Source organism: Saimiri boliviensis, chromosome 2 (assembly GCF_048565385.1).
Source record: "Saimiri boliviensis isolate mSaiBol1 chromosome 2, mSaiBol1.pri, whole genome shotgun sequence".
Classification (NCBI taxonomy): Eukaryota; Metazoa; Chordata; class Mammalia; order Primates; family Cebidae; genus Saimiri; species Saimiri boliviensis.
In genome coordinates this window covers 115605471-115630796 of record NC_133450.1, presented here as the reverse complement: position 1 = coordinate 115630796, position 25326 = coordinate 115605471, and the positions used below count along the sequence as shown (strand labels likewise).

The 25326-nt window shown below is 42.6% G+C and overlaps 1 protein-coding gene and 1 long non-coding RNA gene across 11 annotated transcripts in view; one reads left to right on the top strand and one right to left on the bottom strand.

Annotated features, from left to right (window-relative positions):
• RASGRP1 (RAS guanyl releasing protein 1) overlaps positions 1-20483 on the bottom strand; it is an 81946-nt gene extending 61463 nt beyond the window's left edge. For 4 of the 8 annotated variants that reach the window (XM_074394109.1, XM_074394112.1, XM_074394105.1 and 1 more), the window contains exon 1: positions 15645-15966. In XM_074394109.1, coding sequence (XP_074250210.1) covers positions 15645-15948 — 304 coding nt within the window. In that variant the 5' untranslated portion in view covers positions 15949-15966. The other 4 variants (XM_074394108.1, XM_074394111.1, XM_039462896.2 and 1 more) reach the window with 3 other exon arrangements.
• A 104-nt stretch (positions 20484-20587) lies between these two features.
• LOC141583651 (uncharacterized) overlaps positions 20588-25326 on the top strand; it is a 415823-nt gene continuing 411084 nt past the window's right edge. The window contains exon 1 of one of the 3 annotated variants that reach the window (XR_012516411.1): positions 20588-21972. This is a non-coding gene — a long non-coding RNA (uncharacterized LOC141583651). The remainder of the gene's footprint in view (positions 21973-25326) is intronic. The other 2 variants (XR_012516412.1, XR_012516410.1) reach the window with 2 other exon arrangements.

Sequence of the window (25326 nt, the reverse complement as noted above, 5' to 3'; positions counted from 1 at the left end):
ATCTTTTTTCTTCTGGTTATGAGTCACATTTTCCTGCTTCTCTTTCTGTCTTACAATTTTTATTACATGCTGGGCATTGTGGATGCAATACTGAGAATTTGAATTATTAATATGTTTCTTTATAGAGGTATTTAATTCATGAGACCTTAGATCAATCCTGTCAAAGTTCGGATTCAGGCTTCATTAAGGTGAGTCAGGATTAGCTTTTATTCTAGGGCTAAAGTAGCCCAACTCCTGCACTGCAGTCTTTTTCACATCCCATTGATGTTTCTCCACTTAGGCTGGCTAGAACTGCATTATTTCCCAGACCATGAGACCACCTTTAACTCAAAGACCCCCAGTAACTATTTGGGGGTCACAGAGTCTCAGCATATCCATGCATAGTTTAGTCTTTGGAAATACCTTCCCTCTTGCATGCTACTCCACAAATGCCAGCCATCCCAGAATCTCTGGACACAAACTGTTCTCTCTGTGCTATGGAGTGAATGTCCCTCCAAAATTTGTTGAAATTTAATATTGCCATTGTACCAGTACTAGGAGGTGTGGTCTTTAAGAGGTGATTGGGTCATGAGGGGTTGACCCTCATGAATGGATTAACTCCTTAACTTGGGAGACGGTTAGTTATCTTGGGAGTTTGGCTCCCTTTTTCTCTCTGTCTTGCAAACACACTCTCTCTCTCTCTCTCTCTCTCTCTCTCTCTCTCTCTCTCTCTCTCCCCGCCGCCCCCCACCCCATGTGATGCTTTCTGCCACGTTATGACATAACAAAATGTAGTCCCTCCATTTTGCACTTCCCAGCCTCCGGAATCACAAGCCAAATAAATCTCTTTATAAATTACCCTGTCTGCTATTCTGTTGCAGCAGCAGAAAATGAACTAAGATAGTCTGCAAGGCAAGAGGCTTCTCACTGGACTCTGGTTTCCTGTACCAGGATCTGTAAAGCGCTCTCAGCCAGAAAGCCAAGAGGAGTTGTTTTTTTTTTTTGTTGTTGTTGTTGTTGTTTGTTCCCATTTTGATGTTTAATTTTTTTTTAAAAAGGGAAGTCCCAGTTCTTTGGTAGATTTAAATTTGTTTACCTTTTATACGTCCCACTGGAGGTAAATAACTCATACTAGCTCTTCTATGCTTATTGCTATTGAGACATACATATGCTTAACATTACTAAGAAAACAAAAAGGGAAAACCACTTACTTGTCTTTTCAGGTTCTGCCACCTTATATCCTCATCGAAGTTATTTCTGTATAATTTCTTAACTATTTATCTCCTCTGCACTCTCTCTAGCCTTTCCATTCCCATCTTAAAACCCAGAAACTAAACTTGAATCTAACAGCATGCTGCACCCTAGTGTCTGCTCAGATCTTGGTCATGACAGATGCTGCTTTGTATGTCCAGCAAAATAGCCTTCCTTTAGGAAACGTTCCTTCCCTAGATTCGGTCATGTGGTTCTAGAGAGAAATGCTGGGTTATTAAACTTGTGACCACAGACAACTGATTCAAGCAGTAGCCACCTGGCCAAATCTGAACCACTCAAAGTTCTTCCCTGGCAGTTTTCTTTATTGAACTTGAGTGAAAAAAAAAACATTAAATCTCTAACTGTGAGAGAGGCATGATTTATAGCTGTTAGTGCCATGTCAAAAACAAATGATTAGCTGACAGCCAGAGAGACGCAAACATACACAGAGCATACACAATAGTCTCCTGAAAGTATTATGTCCCTAATTTCACGCACTCCTAAGACCTGCAGGCATCCTGTACTCAGGAATTCCTGTGTTTTAGATACATGAAATACCCCGTATTATTTCTAGTAAATGCACAAAGATAGTTCTGGTTGGATTTCTGTCATTGTCCTGATTAATATTTTGAAAAATGAGAGATTGTTCAGGTCTTTATTGAACACGGCATTAATATAGCTCAAATTCATGTAAAAATTTAAATTATAACACTGTCTTCCAGGCTCATAGATATTTGTGTCTCTTATGATACTATCCTGGTAATTTTTCTGACACAGCTATTTCAACAATCTTGCATCTCCATGAAGTTATTTTATATTCTCTGGCAAGCTCCATTATTAACCTAAAAAAGCCATATACTAACACTTAACAAGTCTATACTAATAATGATTACTACTGTTTTTGAGCATCTATTATGCAATGGAATTTTAATAACATTTTACATAAATTCTAACTTTCTAGTAAGATACCTACTTCACAACAATCCAGGGAAGTATCTACTAACTTTCAGGTTGATAGAAAATGAGTCTCAGAAATATTAAGAAATTTTCTAAGAGAATAAAGTTACTATGTGTCAGCATTAGGACTGGATCTCAGAATAGAATGAAGGCATTACTCTCAACATGGAAAGGCTATTTCTATTGATGCAATCTCCATTTATTTTAACTTTTGGGAAGTTAATATTTTTGGGAAGACACCTGACACTAGTGACTCATGTTGAATTTACAATCTACTAAAATTTCTTGCTATTTTTCATAATAACTACAATTAATAGTTTCCCCCCATCCAGAACATATAGGAAACATTATTTTTAAACTTAAGTGCAAGACTTTACATTTATTTTTACTGAAGTCCTATTTGCCTAAGTTCTTTTTTTGCTATGTTACTCACATTCTTGAATTCTGACTTATCTAATTATACTATTTCCCACAGTGTGTCTAACCAAAAACACAGTGTTTAAATCTGATGAAAATGTCCAGAGCCACTCATAAATGGTTTACCTACAGAATGACATCCGTCAATACTTGTATTTATATGTATACACTTTGAGTATGACTATAAACTAGCTTTGACTATTTATCTGGATTTTCATGTAGCCTATATTTGACCATCTAACATTTACTTTTTGACTTTGTAGCAGAGCCAGTAAGTCCCCACACACATGCTCTCAGACCTCACCATTGTAATGTATGCCACCTCAACTTCCACCTGCCTCAGAGGTTTCTGGAAGCCCTTCACACCCCACCTGTGTGCAGGGCAGGCCAAATGTGTGCTGGAAACTTAACACCCTCTAAAAGCAGCCCTCAACCAATGACCGATGAGACTTGGTACATCAATATTCCAGGTCCTTTCTCTCAGATAAGACTGGTCTGAAAAGAGACTTCTACTGTGTCTCCCAGAGTTTTAAGTTGGTAATACACCCTCCAACAGTGGCCTTCCCTACTCCCTTACCAGCTTTTCCAAGGACCATCTTCCAAAGTAAACTATTTGTACTTAAAAATCCTTGTCTCACAATCTGCTCCTGGGAAAACTCAAACTAAGACAACCTTGTTAAATTTTCACCCAAAGTAAAACCACCTTTAAAATTTTTTACCATTATTCTCCATTTTGAAGATGAGCAAACAAGACCCACATGTGCTAAATGGCAGAATCAGTTTTAGATTTCAAACACCGCCACATGATGTGGCCTCCATAATCTTCTCACTGCTAGCCAAAGTCAGCTGTGCCACAGTCACGGCATCTCCCTGTTCAAAACCGTGTGTGTGTGTGTGTGTGTGTGTGTGTATGTGTGTGTGTGTGTGTGTGTGTGTGTGTGTGAGAGAGAGAGAGAGAGAGAGAGAGAGAGAGAGAGGGAGGGAGGGAGGGAGGGAGAGAGAGAGAGAGAGAGACGTGGTGGGGAGGAGAGTATCACATTCTCTCAGTCACTCAACTCCAACTCCCACCTCTGACAGCAGCAATAAAGATGACAAGTTTCCAGTTTTTCTCTTGCTTTCCTTCCTTTGTTTTCTTTTCCTTCCTTCCTTTTTCTGTCTTCTCTTCCTTTCTCTTTCCTTTCTTTTGTCTTTTTGGATACTCAGAAATTGAGTATCTCAATATTGAATGGGGAATGGGCTGTGACATCAGATGTCAAGTACGTGACAAGGGTGAGTTATTTTCATGACGTATAACCAAAGTAACCATTTTCTTTATTTTCTTCTCCCTTCTTTAAAGCAGACACAGCCACTCTATTTTGCCACCTAAGAAAATTCAGAGAAATTTCCTAAATCCTTTGAATTTTTTGTAATCCCAAATCATCTATTTTTCTTAGGTTTGAGGACACTTTTAATTTTAATATTTTTTTAGGAATCAGGTTCAATGGCTCATGCCTGTAATCCCAATACTTTGGAAGACTGAGGCAAGCAGATTGCTTGAGCCCAGGAGTTCAGGGCCAGCCTGAGCAACATACACTCTGTCTCTACAAAAAAATATGGGCGCGTGCATGCACGCGCGCACACACACACACACACACACACACACACACAAATTTAGCCAGACATGGTGGCACATGCTTATAGGCCCAGCTACTCAGAAGGCCGAGGTGAAGGGATCGTTTGAGCTGGGGAGGCAGAGACTGCAGTGAGTCAAGATGGCATCACTGTACTCCAGCCTGGGTGACACAGCAAGACTCTGTCTCAAAAAAAGATTATGGAAAATCATAAGCATAAATACTATAGTGAACAAAACAACGTAAGGGACCTCCATGCACTCAGCCAGCCGTAACAATGATCAGCATTTAGCAAATTTGGATCCATCTATATTCCTATGAGTGTGTATGTACGCACACACATAATGTTTAGAAGAAAGGTTCACATGCTATGACCGGTTGAAATGCCTCTTAAGTATTTTTTAATCCAAAGGGTCCTCTTCCATCATCTTTCCTTGCAATTTTGAGGGTGCACTTTCTCAGTTAAATGAAGCTTAGTCCATCTCAGAGAGACACTGGTGGTTGCTCACAAGGTAATGAGACTCCCAGCCACGGGAGACAGACAGGGTTGGGGGACCACAGACATGATAAATGTAGGGAGCTTTTCCTTTAGGGATTAAAACAAGGCCAAACAGTTAGGTGGACCCCAGCATCCATTCCTAAGGCCAAGTGCTCATCCTTGGCAATAAATGAAGACTGAGTCCAGTGACCAGAGGCGAGGGTCCTATGGCTCTCATCTGGGAAGCAGCACCTCAGAAATGGCAGTAACTCACAGTCTGGCCTGAACTCCCCAGGACTAGAGGTAAATGGTGAACACACCAACGTAGATTTGGAAGAAGTAAATGTGGAATCCAATGGCAGTGCTCATGAACTGGGAAGGAGGAAGGGCAGGAAGTATGAAAAAGACCCTATGTATTTGGCATTTAATAAGTGAAAGCAAAATTAACCAATGATTAATTGCTCATCAGATTTAAGGATACTCCACAGTCTATAACTATATTCTAGCAAGACAGACTCAAATAGATGGTTAACAGGGACATTGCTTGGCTTCCTGAATACGGTGAGTGCCCCCTTAAAAAAGAGGCTGTTCACGAGATTACAAAACCAAGTCCTACACCATGATTCAGACAGATGAGTGAAGAGGAGACAGACATAGCTCCATTTGCTCCTCCAGCTAGAAATCCTCACTTTCTGGCAAGAACATAGCTTTGATAAGTTCTCCAATGGCTTCATTCCCAACTGCCTTACTTCTCTGGTGACTGCATTATTTATTTTGTTACAAAACCAGCAATCCCTTCTTTCCTCTTCCTCTCTGCTTCCCTTTCCCCCTCTAGTGTCTACTCCCTTTGTCCATTTCAATGAATCATTGAAGTCCTTCTAAGTTCATCTCCATCCTAAGCAGCATCTTCTGCTTGAAGGCTCTAGTAAGAACTTTAGCCAACTCTCCAGGGCCCCTGACCAATCTTTGGGAAAAAAAACAAGTAGACAACATGGCTTCCTTCACAGTACTGCCTACCATCTCTTCTGTGCTGCTGAAGAGTTACAGATGTACCACATTGTGGCATCTTTGTGTTTCTGCTATGAATCTCACCCAGTGGCTACTTCTTAATATTCCCTTGGAAAGCTATATAGGCTGGGTGCTCATGCCTGTAATTCCAGCACTTCGGGAGGCCGAGGAAGGTGGATCTCTTGAGCTCAGGAGTTGGAGACAAGCCTGGGCAACATGGCGAAATCCCATCTCTACTAAAAATATAAAAATTAGCTGGCTATGGTGGTGCACAGCTGCTGTCCCAGCTACTTGGGAGGGTGAGGCATGACAATCACTTGAACTCAAGAGGCAGAGTTTACAGTGAGCCAAGATGGCACCACTGTACTCCAGCCTGGGTGGGACTCTGTTCCAAAAGGAAAAAAATATAAGTTAATATAGATAAAAGATCTTTCCTTGTTTCTGAAAGTAAAGTTTCTCTTCAACAAACCCCATCTCAGTTTCACTCTAATATAAAACAAAAAAAAGTTCACACCAATAATTTTTAATGGAAGTTTTGTATTTCCTTCATTTATTATAACTATGATCAGACACAGTTACTGCAATCAGCATGTAGCACTGATAAGAACTGAGAGTTCTTCTTTTCTCCTAAGGTCTTTAATTGCTCATTACCATCATTTTAGTTGCCAAGCAACCTTCATTTTTTGTCCTATATGTGAAGGGACTAAGCAGAATTATTTTCTAAAAATCAATTTTAAAATAGAATAGCAACCCTGTGTGCTAGCATACCTCTTTATAAATAATAATATTGAATTCAAGATCGAAATTGTTTAAAATATAAATTATGGAAAGCAGTTATAATGAGTTTATTATCAAAAAGTTAATGTGATCATAATACCTGTAAATATCCATAGAAGAAAATCAAGAAAGACACACCCAAGAATGTTGACAGTGGTCATCTTGCTCTTGGTGGTAAAATGGGTTACTCTAATTTTCTTTTTGCCCACCTGTATTTTCTGTTCTCTATGGTGAACATGAATCATTTTAAAAGTCATTAACATTTAAAAAGTAAGTGTAAGAGCTCAGGGAGAGTTAGATCTTTGTCAATACAAGAACTTATAAAATAGTGGGAACTAAATGAGAATACATCTGTAAAATATTAACATAAACACTGTGGTATCCGTAGTAAATGCTCAAAAGTAAGCTATTACTAAAATAGTATTTTTAAAGTTGATGCTAGCGGTTGATGTGATGTATATCTCACAAAGTCTGTGTAAGAACAAGAAACACTCGATCTGTATTAATAACTTTAAAAGACTGGCTTAAAAATTTGGTTGAGTTTCTAAGACTTCATCCTAAGGATATTGACTCTTCAATCAATATTCTTGATTGATCAAAAAGCACATTCTTAAAATATGCAAATTCCTGAAGGACTTTCTTCAAATTTAGTATCATGATGGAGACCCCCATTACACCTTCTCCCAGACACTTTTAGTCTCAGACATCATTTCACCAGTATCATCACAGGAAGGGGAAACGGAGGTTCTGAGTTACAAAGTGACCAGTCCAAGCACTGTGGTTTTAAGCCAGTGACAATCTCAGAAACAAAACTGGAGGCTTTCTTTTCTCCAGAATTAACTTATTGGCAAGCTTTTATTGATCATCCACAATTCCATCTATGATATATAATTATACACTGGATTAAGTAAAACTGTGATTAAAATGACAATGGAATATTAATCAAATCTTTTGAATAGGAATTTATGTAAAGTTTATAATTTTTAAAAAATAAATGGGCAAATTTAAATACATAAAAATATAAAGTTTCTATACATGACAATACCAAAACCAACATAAAAATGAAAATGAGAATAGGATAAAATTACTTATAGTAAGTAAATAATATTCAGAGTTAACAGCTTTTTATATAAAAAGCTTTTGCATGCCTCTAATAATAAAAGCATTACACAGCAAGTGATAAATAGGCAAAGGATATGAACAGACCTTCATAAAACTGGAAATACAGTAGGCAAACAAATTTATGAAAACACACTCAACAAAAGCTTGGTTATGCACATCAATAGTGCCCGTTACCATGCAGTGGGTAATGAAGGCAAATGATTAAGCAGATGGAATCAGAAATCAAAATAGAGATAGCATAGAATAGGTAAAGAACCAAAGCTCACAAAATTCAGGTTTGGTTGGTTAGGAAAAAGGGCTGGTTAATCTTAGAGATATTTTAGAGATGAATTATAACAATAACAACATATAATAATAACTTTGACTCCTGAATGAGAATCTCTCACGTGTTTTCATGTTCCATTGTCACTTCTTTAAGAAAACTTCCTAACTGTACTGATACGCGATTTCCTTATCACTAACGTCCGTTGTTCCTTTCCTTTGAAGAACACATAGTTTGTTTTATAAGATACACAGATGAAAGCAGGAAACAATGGCAGAATTATTACTTTCTCTCAAGAGATAAAAATAGAAATCCAGCTTTTAGGGTCCCTTCCCACCTCAGTATTTTGTTATGTAAGCACCTTCTGTATCTGGAAGACAGTGTGCTCATGAATGTTTACCAGTGGGCTCTCCAAGGGAGGGACTGAAGAGGAAGCCCTGATTAGTAGTGTTTGTTGATTTCTATGATGTAAATACTCCCAACAGACTACTAACAAGCTACTAACATGACTTCACTGAACATGGAGCTGGGAAAAGAGGCATGCTAGCATACCATCGTATAGCATTTGTACCAAGTAGACGTAACAGACATAACCACAAAAGCAAAGATAATATTAAAATACAGTAATGAATTAGGAAGTGGTGAGTTTTGAGTATTCCTTATCCGTGTCTTTAATACAATTATAAGTGTGTATAACTTAATTTGTAATCATGGCTATGTTTAACAACTAGCTTGCAAAATTCCCCAAAATTGAACAATTTGCTCTTGTGAGCTGGTATAAGCCCAGCACACCACTTCTAGAAGATAATGAAATTCTTTTTTACAATTACCTCTTTTTATGAAGAAATAAATTAAGACATAAATCCATATCATTCTATGTGTCTTCAACACATGGCAAATTATTTTTGCCCTCTGGTCTTGTGGCTCTTACCCAGACCTCTGACTACATAGTTGGACCCCATGCAATTAAAAATGATGGCCCCCTTGTTCAAAAATTATTAAAAATTTCAAGACTGTGAAATTTTTAAAGCATTAAATGCATTTTAATGCATTAACGCAAGCATGGGAACCTATGGGCCTTCAGAGGCAGCATGCCCAGGAAGCTGGCCCTGCTTACACTCTCAACTCTTTCCCTGTTCTCTTCCTTCCAACCACTCTAGGGCAACCCCAACTAGGTTGTAGCCAAAGCTCACTTTTAACTCAGAACACGACACAGAGTCCAGCAGCTGTAACTATTCCAGGCAGGAGTGGACAAGTTCTAACATCAGCAGGTGGGCTGGGGCTGGGGCTTGGACTGCAGATGACCTTCTCCAGGAGTCTCAGGGTCCAACACAGCTGTTTCTGTCAATTACTGAACAGACTGTTTCTGCTTTCACACAGTTTCCCAAGGTGTTTTCGTTACAGACTTCATGAACTTCAGGTCAACATACTGCCTTAGATAATCTGTTAGCACTTTTGAGTAAGTACTCATGGGAAGCACTCCCCAGTTCCTCGCCTGCTAAGCCACTACTATAGCCCTGTGACCCATGCAGGAGGGGCATGAGTTACAGAGTAGATCCTCACAGCACCCCTGGAAACTGGAGTGCTGAATAAAGGTGGAAATGTACTCTAGGAATATAGCCTTTGAATGCAAAGAATCAAACTGTAGTTGTTAACAGACATCCACATTCCATTTACATAGCCAAAAGACAGGCTGTATGTTTTGTATGGGACTTACTACTAATTGAGAAGAGACAGCAACGCAGGAAAATGTGATAGAAGTATGCCCAGGGTGTCAGACCTGTTCATAGGCAGGGCATCTCATCAGATCTGGCTGGACTGCTCTAGAGATCTCCAAGAGGCTGGCTTCACCACATGCTTTTCTAGTTCACATAGCTGAAAAATCTATATGCTCTATGGCTTCTCTGAAAATTTGTGCTCTTCAGGTTTTCCTAGGATGCCTGAGAACATGATCTGGGATGTTTACGAAGCAAGTGTGCTCTAGGACAGTATTTCTCAACATCCGTTCATGGGTCACCTCCATCAAAACCAGTGACTGCTGGCTGAATGGCAGTCTCTGGGGTTGACTGTCAGGAATCTGAATGTTCAACACACATTCAACATGGTTATTCCTCATGCCAAAGTCGGAGAATCTCTGGAAGAGGAGAAAGAACACGAACTTCTGGGAAAAACTGACTAGAGTTCACATCTCAGCAGCTCTCTCACTAATGAGTTGAACCACTTTGTACAGGTCATTTAACTTCCCTGAGCTTCAATTCTCCATTCATTAAAGGAGCAAAATAACAACCACCTCATAGAGTTGTTGGGAAAATTAACTGGGTCAAGTCAGGCAAAGGCTCAGTACCCTACAGAGTCTACAGTACATGTTTACTGTCAGTCTACTGTCTGTCTGTGTCTCCAGCTCCCTCAGCAGTAAAACTCATATCTCTGGATGGATTTACTGAATCAAACTGCTCAGAATTCCTCAGAGACTGTCTAACTTACGCATAAGCATTTTTAAGGCTGTCTCTGTTCTCTACGGAGTGGCCTGCCATAAACACTGCCAAGCAGGAGAGCACAGATATGAGTGAAGGGGATTTCCCATCTCCTCCTTTCTCAGGCCTGGCAGTCACTGAAACTCATGCTCATGAGAGAGCAAACCAGCCTAGGGCACTGGAGATGTCTGTTCCTCAAAGATGCAGCAAAGACCTCCTTGGAATAAACAGTGTTCAGTCTTACAGTAATGCTCATTCATTCTAGAGGGCGAAGAGCAGCCTGGGAGCTGCTCTGATGACTAGAAGCCTCAGGATGCAGGTGCCCCTGAGAACCATCCTTTACACATGAAATATTGTAGCCACAACTCCCAGCAACTGGGGGGATTCCACTGAGGAGGCTTCTGGGAGAGCTGTGTTCTTCACACAGGGCCTGTCAACAGTGGCTAAGGCTTTGGGCCCTTCCTGACACTACAACTGACTTTGTTCCTTGGTGTTGCCTGTTATTAGGTCTACGTGCCCAGTGATGTCACGGCCCTTGGCTTCAGATCTTATGCTCGAGTTGCCCTCTGAGCACCTTGCTTTGGTATACAGACCAAGTTGCCAGAGTGCCAAGAAATACCTAATCTTTTCTTTGCCACAGAGAGTGCCATGGCCCTGAGTGTGTGTTTGCCATTTGTGGCTCCAATTTTACAAACACATGGAATGTTTTACCTTCAATAAGCTGAGGCCTATAAAATGCTTTTAACATCCAACTGCTCCACGGCAGAGAAAACATACCTATTAGTTTGGGGGTATTTTTAGCTTGGAAGGTCTTTGGGTAGCATTAGGACAATTCATACAGGAATTTACTGATTCACACTTTGCTCAATAGAGAACATCAGGCAGACATCTGGTATATAGATGAGGTCCAATCAATATTTTTTACACTGAATGGAGTTTCATTTCTAACTGGGGAGAGACCAGGACTGCAGAAGGGTGGGCACTGGGTGCAGGCCTGTCCTCTGTGGCATGCAGGTCTCCCCTGAATGTAGGAAGGCCTGTCTTAGGAGAGAGATCCAGGCTTGCCTCCGCTGAGGTTGCAAGTGGCTACTAGGGGTAGGGGAAGGACAGGAGCAGCATGTCCTCTCTTGAGACTGGGGGCAAAAGGCAAATTCTTTGAGTTCTCAAAGGTTTATTTTCCTGTTTGTTCAACGGAGACAGTAATAACTGACCTGCCTATTTCAGAGCTGTTCTCAGTATAAAAGAAAATCAATACAAATGGAACTCTAAGAAAAAATAAGATAGTCCATAAACAGAAGATATTAGGAAGCATTTCCCTTCACACTAACAGGTTAGATGAAACATGGAGTTTCTTCCCACATTTCACTGGGAATAGGAGGTCTGCTTGCTGGGGTGGAGTTGGGGGAGGGGCGTCCCTTTCTGAGGCAGGTGTGCAGTTTTCTTTCTGGGGCTCTCAGAAGTTGTCTTGCATTGAGAGGGAAACAAGGAAAGAGCTTTGTTAATTTAGACAGTTAATTTAGCCTTCCATTTGGCCCCAAATGCTGGCAGCCCTCTTGTAAAGGGAAAAAAACTAAAAGCCCAGATGATCTCATAGGTCTTTCCTACCTCTGAAACAGATGGTATGATTCACATACATTTGACACAAGTGTTACCGGGTTGTGATGATTCCCCTTATTATGCTCAGTTGAAGAAGGGATTAAGTAGCAATAATAGGCTGAGAATGTAAAGCATGACCTCTGATTAGAACAGAGGGTGGGAGTGGGATGTTTCATGGTTAAAGCAGTGAACTATGACTCAAAGCCCTAAGTTTCTAGTCACAGATCTGCAACCTTGTATATGACATTGAGAGGCTTGCTAGAGGCCTTCGAAAGTGCTTTTAATTTATATGCACTTGCCACTGACTTTAAAAGCAATATAAGTCCTTCTGAGAACAATGTGGGTGATAATTAATGGTTAATAACACTAAAGAGATAGCCATCAGTAAGACGTCTGAATGCCCATGATGCTTTAAGCAATATTCAGACTCTTGTATAGAAATGCTAGCAAAACACAAATCCCACAGTTTGCAGAAAATCTATTCTTCTTTCCTTCGAGTCAACCATCTACCCTCTCCAGCACCGTCCAACTGACTTTTTGCAACAATGGAAATGCTCTCTACTCTGTCCAGCAGTAGGTGTCATTTGTGACTACTGCACACTTCACCTACGGCTGGTGGGGCTTAGAAACGAAATCTTACATTTGATTTAACTAATCGAAATGTATATGAAAATAGCCACATGTGGCTAGTGCATTGGACAGCACAGCTGTAGCCAATTCAAACCTCCTGAAAGCAAGAAGGTAAGGTTGAGAGGCAGTAGAAACTAAATGAACAATTATTCAGTCTTCCTCTTTAAAGGTTTCTTTTCTTCTTTTATTCAAGTTGCTGGGAAGAGTAGCTAAAACTACGGTCTGAGGCAAAAGAGTGCCAATAATAATTGGATAATAATATCCCACCCACCCCCAGCCAACATTTCGGAACTGTTTCTTTTTCATGAGTTTAAAATGAGAAGACATCTAAACTCATTAACGAAAAGCTAGCTAGACTGCTTTAATCTAAAGCAACACTTTTCTATACAAACCCAAGAAAATAACCACTAAGGTAAGGTTCAGGAGAAACATTAGCCTTAATCTGTACTATTGTCATATCACCTTTTAAAGAGACCTACAGAAGCACTGATACGTATTTTGCTATGGGTTTTCCTCTGTCATAAAGTCTGCTGCTAATTCCTGGCTCCATTTCCGCTGTAGCCCGATGTCCATGCCCCAGCCCCATAGATGGGTCAACCGATAACCAAAGAGCAAGACCAGAGACAGACAAAAGGTTCTGGCTTCTGTTCCTTCCAGACACAGAGGATCTTTTCTTTTTTGCCTCTTTCATGTACTGTGATGAAAAACTCTGCATTACATAATACACAAAACCCCGATATCTTACCTTACTGACTTCCCACAGCATTCCCATGGCCCATGAGGGACTTGAACAAATGGTGGTTATTCTCCTTAACCTGTGTCCTCACTCTTGAAGTGCACTTACTCAAACTCTACATGGTATAAAAAACTTACTCTTCCTGCATGCCTTTGGTATTTATTACCCTGCCCGTTGTATATATTTTTTCAGGAATAGTATGTTTCTCAGGTGTCGTAAGCTCTTAGGGAAGGGGCAGTTTGGTCGCTGTAATTCTTCTTGAGCACTGACTGACTAGTACAGCATCAGATACAATTAAGGGCTTAATCAATGCTACTTGATAATGGATAAAAGACTACTAGACTCAATGGGACTTTTAAGGCTTTGGGATTTCAAGCCACTTTTTTTCAGTTTAACATATTCCAGAATACAATATACTGTCAATGCCTTTGGAGGATCTATAGAGGGGATCGAATTAGGCTTGGTTATTTGCGGGGAAGGACTTCAGAATCAGTCATGTATTTTTCAGGTTGATATCATGATTCTTTGAAGATTAGAAAAACAGTCTTCAACTCAGCTGACAGTTGCTCAGCTGGCATGGAAGGAAGGAAGGTAGTATGCTAAATACATTTCTGGTCCCCCTTTTTTCAATAGTGAAACAGAAAGAATAAAAATTCTTATTCAGGAAATAGTCACAGCGGCCTGGTGAAGCCCAGTAAATCTGACTGCTGAGATGGTGTAAGGAACTTCGCAGCTTATGCAAGTTGGGAGGGAAGCTCAAGCCCGGTACATGATGAACAACAGCTGGACATGGGCCGTGCCTTCCCGGTCTCTGGTCTCCACGCCCTCTAGTTTATCTCCTGGCAGCACATTTTCTAAGGAGATTATTTTCAAATAGAAAGCCATTCATTCTGCTCCCAAATCCATCTTAACTGAAAGATTAAAGTGTAAAATAGGTGTAAAATAAGATTGAACTATAAAATAAAGATCTAATGAAAATTTAATGCTAAACTAGTAATACTAAAAATGCTTCCTCTTTTCGAAGTTAAAGTCAACAACAAACGGCACTTTAAAGCAGTGACTCGAGAAGTGGGGTTCTTGGGTCAGATGCATCAGCAGCGCCTGGGAACTTGTTAGAGATGCAAATTCTTGGGCCCCACCCCAGACCTACTACAGTAGAAACTCTGGGGGTGGAGCCCAGCAATGCGTGTTAAAAAAAAAAAAAAAAAAAAAAAGCCTCCATGTGTGATTCTGACACTCTAATGTTTGAAAATCATTACTTTAAACCAATCTTGAAATAGTTTAAACTGTTCAATGTTGTACTAAATTGTACTAAATGAATATCCCTAACATGTCAAGTGTTTCTCAATTCTATATGTAAGGTCTGAGCAAACACTTAACACACAGTCACTAGTCCATCATTCTGAAATCTCACGGATTTTGAGCTGCCTGGGATCTGATTAAGCCTCCCCTTAGCTTCCCAGGAGGCTCCCAGGGCTGAGGTGGGCTGGCAGGGGTTGGTATGGCTGAGCTGAGCCACACAGGTTCCTCTGCTTCACCTCGGGAGACGCAGGGATACGAAAAGGGGCCCACAGGAGGAACACGAAGCTGGAAATCTTTGAATTCAATGATTTCATTGGAATCCATCAATTTTAATCATTTTTTGGAAGGGAGGAAATATTTAGTACTTTTCAATCACTATTTCACAAATAAAAATCCAAAAAATGACCATGCTTTTAACATTTTGAAAAATCTTTTCAGATAACTGCTTGATGGCTGCACTAAGCTGTGCCTCCCTCGTGGTGAGCAAAGGATGTTTGTGTCCACACTTATTTCCCAGCCCCTTGACCCTGCATTGCAACGTTTATTAACCAACGTCTTCTTGCCACGAGTCTCCTGGCTTTACCCAGTCCTTTCCTACTCCACCACAGCTACCCTCCAGATTGCAAGGAGAATTACTGGGACTTTATTCCTCCAAATAATTTCAACTTCTGTTTGATAACAAAGTTTGCTCATGCAACAGTCTTTATGTGCCCGAAGAATGCTAGGACAGAAAAGGCTCAAAGTACTGGATGCACAATATCATTTTATGATAGTTTTCATCACAAGAAAAACCTCCATCCTAAGAAAAATGGAAATGCAAACTCTCCTTAGTAACTTTTCTCACTTTAAAATTGCACTTCTCATCACGACCTATTACACCCACATAGTCATGTGCCATAGGCTCTGCAGACTGTCTCCAACATTTCAAAGGCTCAAAAGCTATTTTTAAAGCCAAAATACAATCTAGATTGCTGTTCTGTAAAGCACTTTTAAAGAACAAAGTAATAGAGTGATTTTTATGCCTGTGGGCAGTTAGCCAACTCACCAAAAGATTGAATGCAGCTGTCAATGAGATCGTCCAGGCTGGCTCCTTTGGCTAAATGTCCCAGAGACACCATCATTCGGAACTGGGTGATCTGGGCCAAGCTGGGATGGGAGGGGAAGGGGCTATTGGCTGGCTTTGCCTCTAGTCTTGCTTTAGGGGCAGCTCTGCAGCCATGGGAAGGTTTCCTGGGGAAAGAGAGAAGGCAGTGAGGGGACAAATTTACAGCTCCACACTCTGAAGGCAGATTGGAGTGGAAGGGAATGGAGATAAGACAATTAATCTCAGTTGGGCTGATAGAAGACATACCCCTCCCACTTGGCAAACGCACCAAACAGACTGGTTGGCTGTTAAAGAGACATCTCCCCAGCAAAGGTGAGATTTCAGGGTTCCAACTAGAACTTTTGATCCTGGCATTAGGATTGCTCGGTCCTACTGTCTCCCGGTTCCTGAAGGGGAATGGCAGAGGTAAGACTATTCCGATAGTCCTGAGCTCCCAGCAATATATACATTTTTCAGCTTCTAAGCCAGTGACTTGAATCTTAAGAACTGTTTACACGGGTCTCATCTTGGGCTAACTTCATTCATTTTGAGCAATACCTGAGATACTACACAAGGTCAGCCAGCCTCAGAATCACCGTTAAGAACGTTAGGAGAGAAGTCAGAGAATGAGGACCCATGTGAAGGAAGTGAGGGGTGATGGTTGTGGTGTTTACATTTTAAGTGAGTCCTGCCTTTCTTACAAATCTTGTTTGATTTTAAGATCTTGTTTTTCACGGCTGATAATACAGGTAACCATTATGAGTCATTTTTGTTACTAAACATCATTTTTTCAAATCCTTTCTTGGGTCCTTAATGATTAAAACAGAGAGCAGAGCTGTGAGAGTATTGTTCCAGAACTCAACGTAAAAAAGCAAGTTTGGATCTAATAATGGCTTAAGAGCCCAGTGAGATTTCATCTGCTCACATGCAGCTTTATCTCTGGTCACGACCTCATCTGGACAAATCATTTTGCAAAACGATTTGGGAAGTTTATTGTTCTCTCCATTAAAAAATATACACACACAGATCCATATCTATAATCTTTATGGTTTAATAGTGATGAGTATTGCTAGTAACTCTTTTGAGCATTTAGTTAATTCTCCTCTCTCTACTGTGGCTTTGGTTATTTCACAGTTTACTACCAAAGCAGTAAAGAGAAAAAGAAAAAATATATACCTCAGAACTGTAACTTTACTCACTATATATTATTATAAATTCATGTTATCAATTAACCTCTAAGTGCTTCTTCTATGAGTAAGGCATTGTGATTGGCCAGAGAGGACCACAGTGAGCTAGTTCAGATGAACATAATTTATATACTCATTACATATTAGTTGCTGTTGTTACATAAAGGTAGTCTAGAAGTTCCTTAATACAAAACTCTAGCTGAGAAATCAGACTGAGATAATAAAAAGACAGCCATATAAATGTTAAATAAATGTTCTATCAGTGTCAAGAGTAAGAAGCCTAGTGTTCCCAGAGAAGAAAGAGGCAGTTTGAGGGAGAATGTCTAGGAAAGCTGCTCTGACAAGATAGAATCTCCATCAAAGGGGCTAAGTGCTTAGATCAAAATAAAATCCTAGGCACACATGGGTTTTGGGAAACCAGCCAGCTAAGAGATGGTGTAGAACTTAACTATGGGGCCACTCAGTACACAGCTGGACCTGTGCAGGGGCACTCTGGCCCTTCAGGTTGTTTCAAACTAGCTCCAGAGCGCTGGTGTGCAGTGGCCACTGGCCTCTATTCTGCCCTGGTGCAGATCTAGTGAAATTGGTTATTGGACATCTACTAACCCTAGGCAGTAACTACTGAAAGACCAAGTCAACAGGACTCAACTGTCTGGCCATAATTGATTTTCTACTGGCCCTGGGATAGCCCCAGAATCTCATCAGTCTCTGAAAACAAAATAATAATGGTGACATGAATTGAGTGCCTATGCTATGGCACATAGGCTAACAGCTCAGAAGAATGTTATCCCCATCTCATGATGCTGAACTGAATCTTAAAAAGGGTAAGTAACATAGCCAAGGTGATAAAACTCACGTATCATCAATCTGAGATTTGTACCCAGCACCTCTCTGGCTTTATTCATTTAATAAATATATACTGTGCCTGGAACTCTGCACATTTCACAACATCATGGTTAGCTGGAGACCATCACAGAGAGGCTGAAAAGGCCAATTCAATTTAAAATGAAAGTAAAGTCCTTCAAAAGCATAGCTGATAATGTAAAGGCTGAATCTCAGCCCATATTCCTTTTGCAGGCCCTCAGAACTGTCCTCAGGTCCCCAGAGCTGGACAGATTCTTTATGGTCACTTTCCAAACCCCTACTCCATAGGTGTGGTGGTCCAGAATCAGAAGAGCAATGTGCCTGGTCACCACTGCAGAGACAGGCTAGAAGCCAGCCCCTTGTGGCCCATGCTGTGTTCCCCAGGTGAGCTCCCTTCCTTTCCTGGAAGCACTAACAACTCTCTAAACCTGGGGTTACATATCCACCGCTGGGATTAGTCAGCTTTCTGCCCCAGCTGCTGCCTTTGTCACCATTAAGACCTCCACCAAAGGCAGAGCAGGGGAAAGATTTTTTTTTTAATGTCATTCATTGTGGAAGTCTTTCTCTCAGACTTTTCACAGTACTTCTCCGTAGATCCTGGAGGCAACTGCAACTAGAGGCTATATCTACAGATAGAGCTCTTCCTGCTAGGGGTGGCGGGGAGGTGGCTACTGATCCAAGGAAAATTCCATTTCTTTCTTGGTTGGTGTCATTGACCATTCAAGACTCCTAATCCTGCCATTTTCTTATTCTGGTCATGTTTCCTAGTGTCACCAGTAAGAGAAATCGCTTTGTTTTATAATAGGGATTCTTGAAGATGGATGCTTTTACCAGAACTAGGAGGGATTAGGGTGGAATACAGGCTAGTAAAAGGGAAGAGAGGGTGACAAAAGCTATGTGGGAAGTATGGAGCCCAGAGAGACTCAGAGGGCTAGGGCATGAGAAACCAGGGAGAAGAGAAAGTATTAAAAGCCAAAGTGCGGCCTAAGCGTTCTAAGAAGATGCAGATTATTTGCATCATAGACTAGGAAACCTGGCTTTCTTGGTGTACAGTCTCTTGACTGGTTGCCTTGTAAAAAAAAAATCCTCAAATCGTTCTGCCTTTTCTGGTGAAACGGTAGTAGGCAAAGATTTATAAAATGCTTTCTTACAGGCAGGTTGAAGGGCATTTTAACAATCCATAGAACAAATTGCCTCTAGTCTGCTAAGGCATATAAAAACAAGTAGCCAAATGTTTTCTTGCAAATTAAAAAACAAAACCCCAATAGAAACAAATTAACTTGAAGGTGCTTTTCCGAGCCTAAAAGTGAAAAAAAGCCCCATAGGTTTGAAGGAGACTGTCAAAACTCTAAACTGGTTTAGGTGAAATCCTCTCCAGGCACAGGTATCTCAGTGGAGGTCAGTTGCAGGCTGTGCTTTTTATGAGATCCTGCCTAGAAAAGTAAGGCATGTAACTTCCCTGTAACTTCCCTGTAACTGTAACTTCCCTGACTTTCTTTGCAGTGGAAGGTGACTCTCTTGGCTTCTAGTGTGGACTCAGTCCTGTCCTCTCCCCCTTATAATATTCAATTTAATGTACTGAACTCCTCCCTCTAAATCTAGTTTCAAGTACAGTGGTGGGCCCTCAGGGGATACATGGACGGGGAGGGGCAGGGCGTGCATACAGGGCCCAGAACCCTTCGTTCTGGGGATGGTAAGCACGGAAAGTCCATCGCCAGCTTCCTGCCGCTACTGGGCATGGTGGTGCAAAGCGCAGTCCCATCAGTGTCGATGTGAATGGAGCTGTGAACTGCACACCTTGTCCAGCCCTATGCCGAGGCCAGGCCGTTGTCCAGGCAGGTGCCCAGTTCTGGTCCTGTCGCCACAAACTCAAAGCTGCCTGGCTAAGAGCCCTTTCACTCACTGCCCCTCTTTCTTCAACTTCTGTTATCCAGGACCCTCTGTGGAATCACAGTGAGGGGCAGAAGAGTGCAGCCTCCCATCCGGAAGGCGATATGTTTCGCCGACCCACAGATCTGGAAACTTCTGTAGGGCAGGGTCGACCAAGCGGTGCCACCTCCGCGGACTCCCAGCAAGCGCCGTTGGCCGTTCTGGGCAGGGCCGGGAGGGGCCGCCAGGTGGCGCAGCCGGAGCCCCGCGCCCCAGCAGGTGCGGGCGGCGCGGAAAGCCGCGAGTGGGAGTCCCGATGCCGGGCGGCGAGGTGTGGGGGAGGAGGTCGGCGGGCGGGCGCCGGCTCCGCGAAGAGCTTCGGCCCTAGCCAGTCTCGCCGGGCGAACTCTGGGCTCGTGGTTGCCCCTCCACCACCCCTCAGCCCCAGCTCCCTCCTCAAAACCCTGGGCGCAGCGCGCCGGGCGCTCCGGACACGTCCGCCCCTCGCGCTGCGGTCCCCGGACTCCGGCCGACCCCGGCCCCCCTCCGCCCTCAACTTCCCTCGGCTTGTGGGGCAGCGGGCAGGGGCCTCTCTCCCAAGAAAGGACACAGGCGCTCCCGAGGGCCGCGGCCGCCTCTACTCACCGCGGAGCCTCTCTCGCCTTGCCCAGGGTGCCCATGGCCGCGGCCCTCGCTCCCGGAGCCGGCTCACCTAGCGCAGCGGGACGGGCTCGGCGGGGCGCGGCGCATCGCCACCGCCGCCACCGCCGCCGCCTGCCGGCCCTCTCCCCCCGGGCCTCGCCGCTCCGGCAGCCCGCCGGCCCACGAGCCCGGCGAGCCCGACCGAGGCGCACCGCAGGCACAAACTTTGTGCGAGCGCGCCCCCTCTGCCTCTCGCGCGCGCGCTCACACCCGCCCGGCAACCACCTGACACGCTGATGCTGGCGGCTGCAGGAAACGTGCAGCGCCCCGCCGCGCTTCCCCGAAACCTGCCGCTTCCCCGAAACCTGCCCCTTCCCGCGGGCGCCCCGGCCCTGCGCCTCCCGCGGTGCTCTCACCCCGGCCCGCCGTCCACCTCTCTCGGCCAAAGGGTTAAGTCTCAGGGGAGTTCGGACGGGAGCGGGCTCCCGGCTACCCCACCCGCGCCTTGCAAGGCACCTGTGCCCGGCGACCTCCACCTGAGCCCGGGAAACGAGCTGCGCCTAGCGGCTCCCATGGGACCTCTTTTTTCGCAGCCAACCCGCGGCCTCCACCCCGTTGCCTGCAGCCGCTGCTCCACACATTGCAGTGCAGACGCCTTGTGGCCTCGCGGGCCTCTCCTGTATGTATCAGAGCGCGGAGTCCAGCCGGGAAAAGGGACGGAAAGACAGTTGTGAAGTTGCCTTAACCTGCGCATTGGGGTCTCTAGGTAGCCGTCCTCAGGACTGGGCTGTAGACGTGTGCCCTGCGCCCTGGACCAGGGCTGCCCGTGTGGAGGTGCGCTCCGCAGGCGTGATCCGTATTGGGGCCCAGACGCGGCCGCCTGGCGTCGGTGGATGTGGGAGACGTGGGGACAGCTTTCCTACAACGTCAGTGCGCGCAGAAGACCTGGCCAAGACGGGCGGCCCACCTGCTGCTTGTCCAAATGATAGTGCTGATAATTTCAGTAGCTAATGATTGAGTGCAGTTGTGCCTTTTAAGTGCTTTCTATACATTACCTCATTTAATCCACCCTCCCTGATACAAAGAGATCGCGGTTGTAAAGATGAGAAAATGAAGGTTTGGAGAATAATATGCCTCAGATCATACAACTAATAAACAGTAGACAGAGCTCTGACTTGGACTGAGGTCTGTCTAACTCCTTGTAATCACTGCTGCACCGCCCTAATAACATACTCATTATCACGGCCACAGACCATCACTCTAGCCACAGTCATAGCTGTCTTCCCTGCCACAATGTTCTGGACCTGAAAGCCTTCCTCTATTTCATTTATATATTTCCTTATATTTATATGCTACCTTGTCCTTAAAACAGAATTCAAGATAGCTTACAAGAGCATATAACCTACAAAAAGAAGTGTGTGAAATGAAAAATAAGGCACAGAAGATGGAGCCAAAAATGAATATCATTCAAAATAAATGCATCTCCTGGAGTCCAATACCCTTGCCACAAGTGGTACCAAAATTTGTCTCCTGCGTTTCTAGCAGTCAAGTTTAAAGAGAGGCCTTGTCTAAAATTCAATTCCTATCACATGCAAGACCAAAAACAAAACTGCTCAAAACATCTCCCTTTCTTGATACTGAGAGCAGCAAGAAATTTCTCCAGAGAATCCTCATGAACACTGGGTGTTAAAGAACCAAGTCCTCAGTCAGCTGCAGCTGCAGAAGAGGTAGGTGAATGTCAGGAGAATATTAAATGACACCTTCCCTCACTCACTGAATCTAAGGCTCAAACATTTTCAGTTATCTATTAAACACTCATCCTCATGTAAGCCCTACAACCTAAACAATCAAGTTGGTGGATGTCTGAAAATGGTAAAGATTCGTATCTATCTATGAATCTGTCTGTCTCCCGGCCGTCCTACATTTGTAGTCTTTGACTTTGCTCACGGAGACCTTCCCTTATTACCAGGTGAACAACTTACTTTTCACTGACTCCTGTACTCCAGAATGAGCTCTTTAGTACTCTCTTCTGCAGTACCTACATCTATAATATTTTCACTTTCGATTGCCACATAATACTCTGTGTCCCTGTCTTACCTCCACAGCTAAACTGTAAATTGTCTGAGGTCAAGAATCAGGTCTTATGCTTGTTTGGCTTTCACAGCTGCCAACATGTGGCAGCAAATGTGGGACATTACCAATAAACGGCTGTGGATTTGATTTTGAAAAGCAGAATGTGGTAACCTCAAAGAATAAAATAAGATCCTTCCTGATTATTTCTGGAGAAAGGGTTTAAGATTTTCTTTGAAGTCCCCTGTCTAAGGCAGGAGGAATAAGCTTACTGGTGCTGTCCCCGGTGGCTTTCATGGGACCCCATCACAGGTTGTTCGAGGCCTTCAGCATTGCTCTATTGCTTCCCCTTTGAAAATAGAGCCCTTTCCATGCCATTCATTGCATTGAGCCTTTAGACAGCAAAGCAAAATCTTTGTATATGGCAGAATAATCCAGACTTATGGATTATTCTATGCATATGCATAGGTATGTATGCCAAATGGATACCTTTATATAAATGCATCATTGTATTTATATGTAAATACACATATATACATCATAATGCACATGTAGGCAGTTGCACACATCTGCACACCTACAGTCTGTACATACAAGTAGTCGAAATTGAGGTTATTAATTCATTCAAGAAATGAATCTTGCTAAGTTTTCTAAAGAAAGAGGCTTCCATATACCCAGCAAGTGTTTTTCTCTTGACTTTCTGAGAACTCTGTACTTCATTTCCATCTGATTCTGCTTCTGGGCCCCCTAGAGCTCTTTTTTGAGGTTTTCTGGCTACTCCTACTTGAGTAATAAGTCTTTTCCAAACATCTAAAAAATGAGAAGTTTGTCTATGTCTCTTTTCATTATTGGCCATGTGCTTAGTCTCCCTGTATTATATGAGGCACCTTTGACCTCAAGAACACACTTCTTCTTTTTCTTTAAGGCAGAGTTTTGCTCTTGTTGCTCAGGCTAGAGTACAATGGTGCGATCTTGGCTCATAGCAACCTCCGCCTCCCAGGTTCAAGTGATTCTCCTGCCTCAGCCTCTGGAATAGCTGGGATTACAGGCACCCTCCACCACACCCGGCTAATTTTTTGTATTTTTAGTAGAGACGGGGTTTTGCCATATTAGCCTGGCTGGTAAACTCCTGACCTCAGGTGATGTGCCCACCTTGGCCTCCTAAAGGGATTACAGGTGTGAACCACTGTGCCCAGGCTTTTTTTTTTCCACAAAATACATCATTTAATACAACAATCTTGTAAGGTAGCTAATGAGAATAATATTCATGTTTTTTTAACATTATACGTTAAGTTCTGGGATACACGTGCAGAACAAATAGGTTTGATACATAGGTATACATGTGATGTGATGGTTTGCTGCACCCATCAATCCATCATCTACATTAGGTATTTCTCCCAATGCTATCCCTCCCCTAGCCCCCCACACCCCAACAGGCCCCAGTGTATGATGTTCCCTTTCCTGTGTCCATGTGTTCTCATTTTTCAACTCCCACTTGTGAGTGAGAACATGCAGTGTTTGGTTTTCTCTGATCCTGTGTTAATTTGCTGAGAATGATGGTTTCCAGCTTTATTCATGTCCCTGCAAAACACATGAACTCATCTTTTTTATGGTTGTATAGTATTCCATGGTGTATATGTGCCACATTTTCTTTATCTAGTCTATCATTGATGGGCAGGTTCGTTCCAAGTCTTTGCTATTGTGAACAGTGCTGCAGTAAACATGAGTGCGTGTATCTTTATAGTAGAATAAATTATAATCCTTGGGGTATATACCCAGTAATGGGATTACTGGGTCAAATGGTTTTTCTGGTTCTAGATCCTTGAGGAATCGCCACCCTGTCTTCCACAATGGTTGAACTAACTTACATTCCCACCAACAGTGTAAAAGTGTTCCTATTTCTCCACATCCTCTCCAGCATCTGTTGTTTCCTGACCTTTTAATGATCACCATTCTAACTGGAGTGATATGGCATCTCATTGTGGTTTTGACTTGCATTTCTCTAATGACCAGTGATGATGAGCTTTTTTACATGTTTGTTGGCCACATAAATGTCTTCTTTTGAGAAGTTTCTGTTCATATCCTTCACTGACTTTTTGATAGGCTTGTTTGTTTTTTCTTGTAAATTTGTTTAAATTCTTTGTAGATGCTGGATATCAGCCATAGGCCCGATGGGTCGATTGCAAAAATTTTCTCCTATTCTGTAGGCTGCCTATTCACTCTGATGATAGTTTCTATTGCTGTGCAGAAGCTCAAGTTTAATTAGATCCCATTTGTCAATTTTGGTTTTTGTGGCCATTGCTTTTGGTGTTTCAGTCATGAAGTCTTTGCCCATGCCTAAATGGTGTTGCCTAGGTTTTCTTCTAGGGTTTTTATGTTTTAGGTCTTGTGTTTAAGTTTTGAATACGTCTTGAGTTAATTTTTGTATAAGATGTAAGGAAGGGGTCCAGTTTCAGTTTTTTGCATATGGCTAGATGGTTTTCCCATCCCCATTTATTAGGAAATCCTTTCTCTGTTGCTTGTTTTTGTCAGGTTTGTCAAAGATCAGATGGTTGTAGATGTATAGCATTATTTCTGAGGCCTCTGTTCTGTTCCCTTGGCCTATATATCTGTTTTGGTACCAGTACCATGCTGTTTTTGTTACTGTAGCCTTGTCATATAGTTTGAAGTCAGGTAGCATGATCCCTCCAGCTTTGTTCTTTTTGCTTAGGATTGTCTTGGCTATCCGGACTCTTTTTTTGGTTCCATGTGAGATTTAAAGTACTTTTTTCTAATTCTATGAATAAAGTCAATGGTAGCTTGATGGGGATTGCATTGAATCTACATATTACTTTGGGCAGTATGGACATTTTCATGATTTTGATTTTTTCTATCTGTGAGCCTAAAATGTTTTCCATTTGTTTGTGTCCTCCCTTATTTCCTTGAGCAGTGGTTTGTAGTTCTCCTTGAAGAAGTTCTTCACATCCCTTGTAAGTTGTATTCCTAGATATTTTACTGTATTTGTAGCAGTT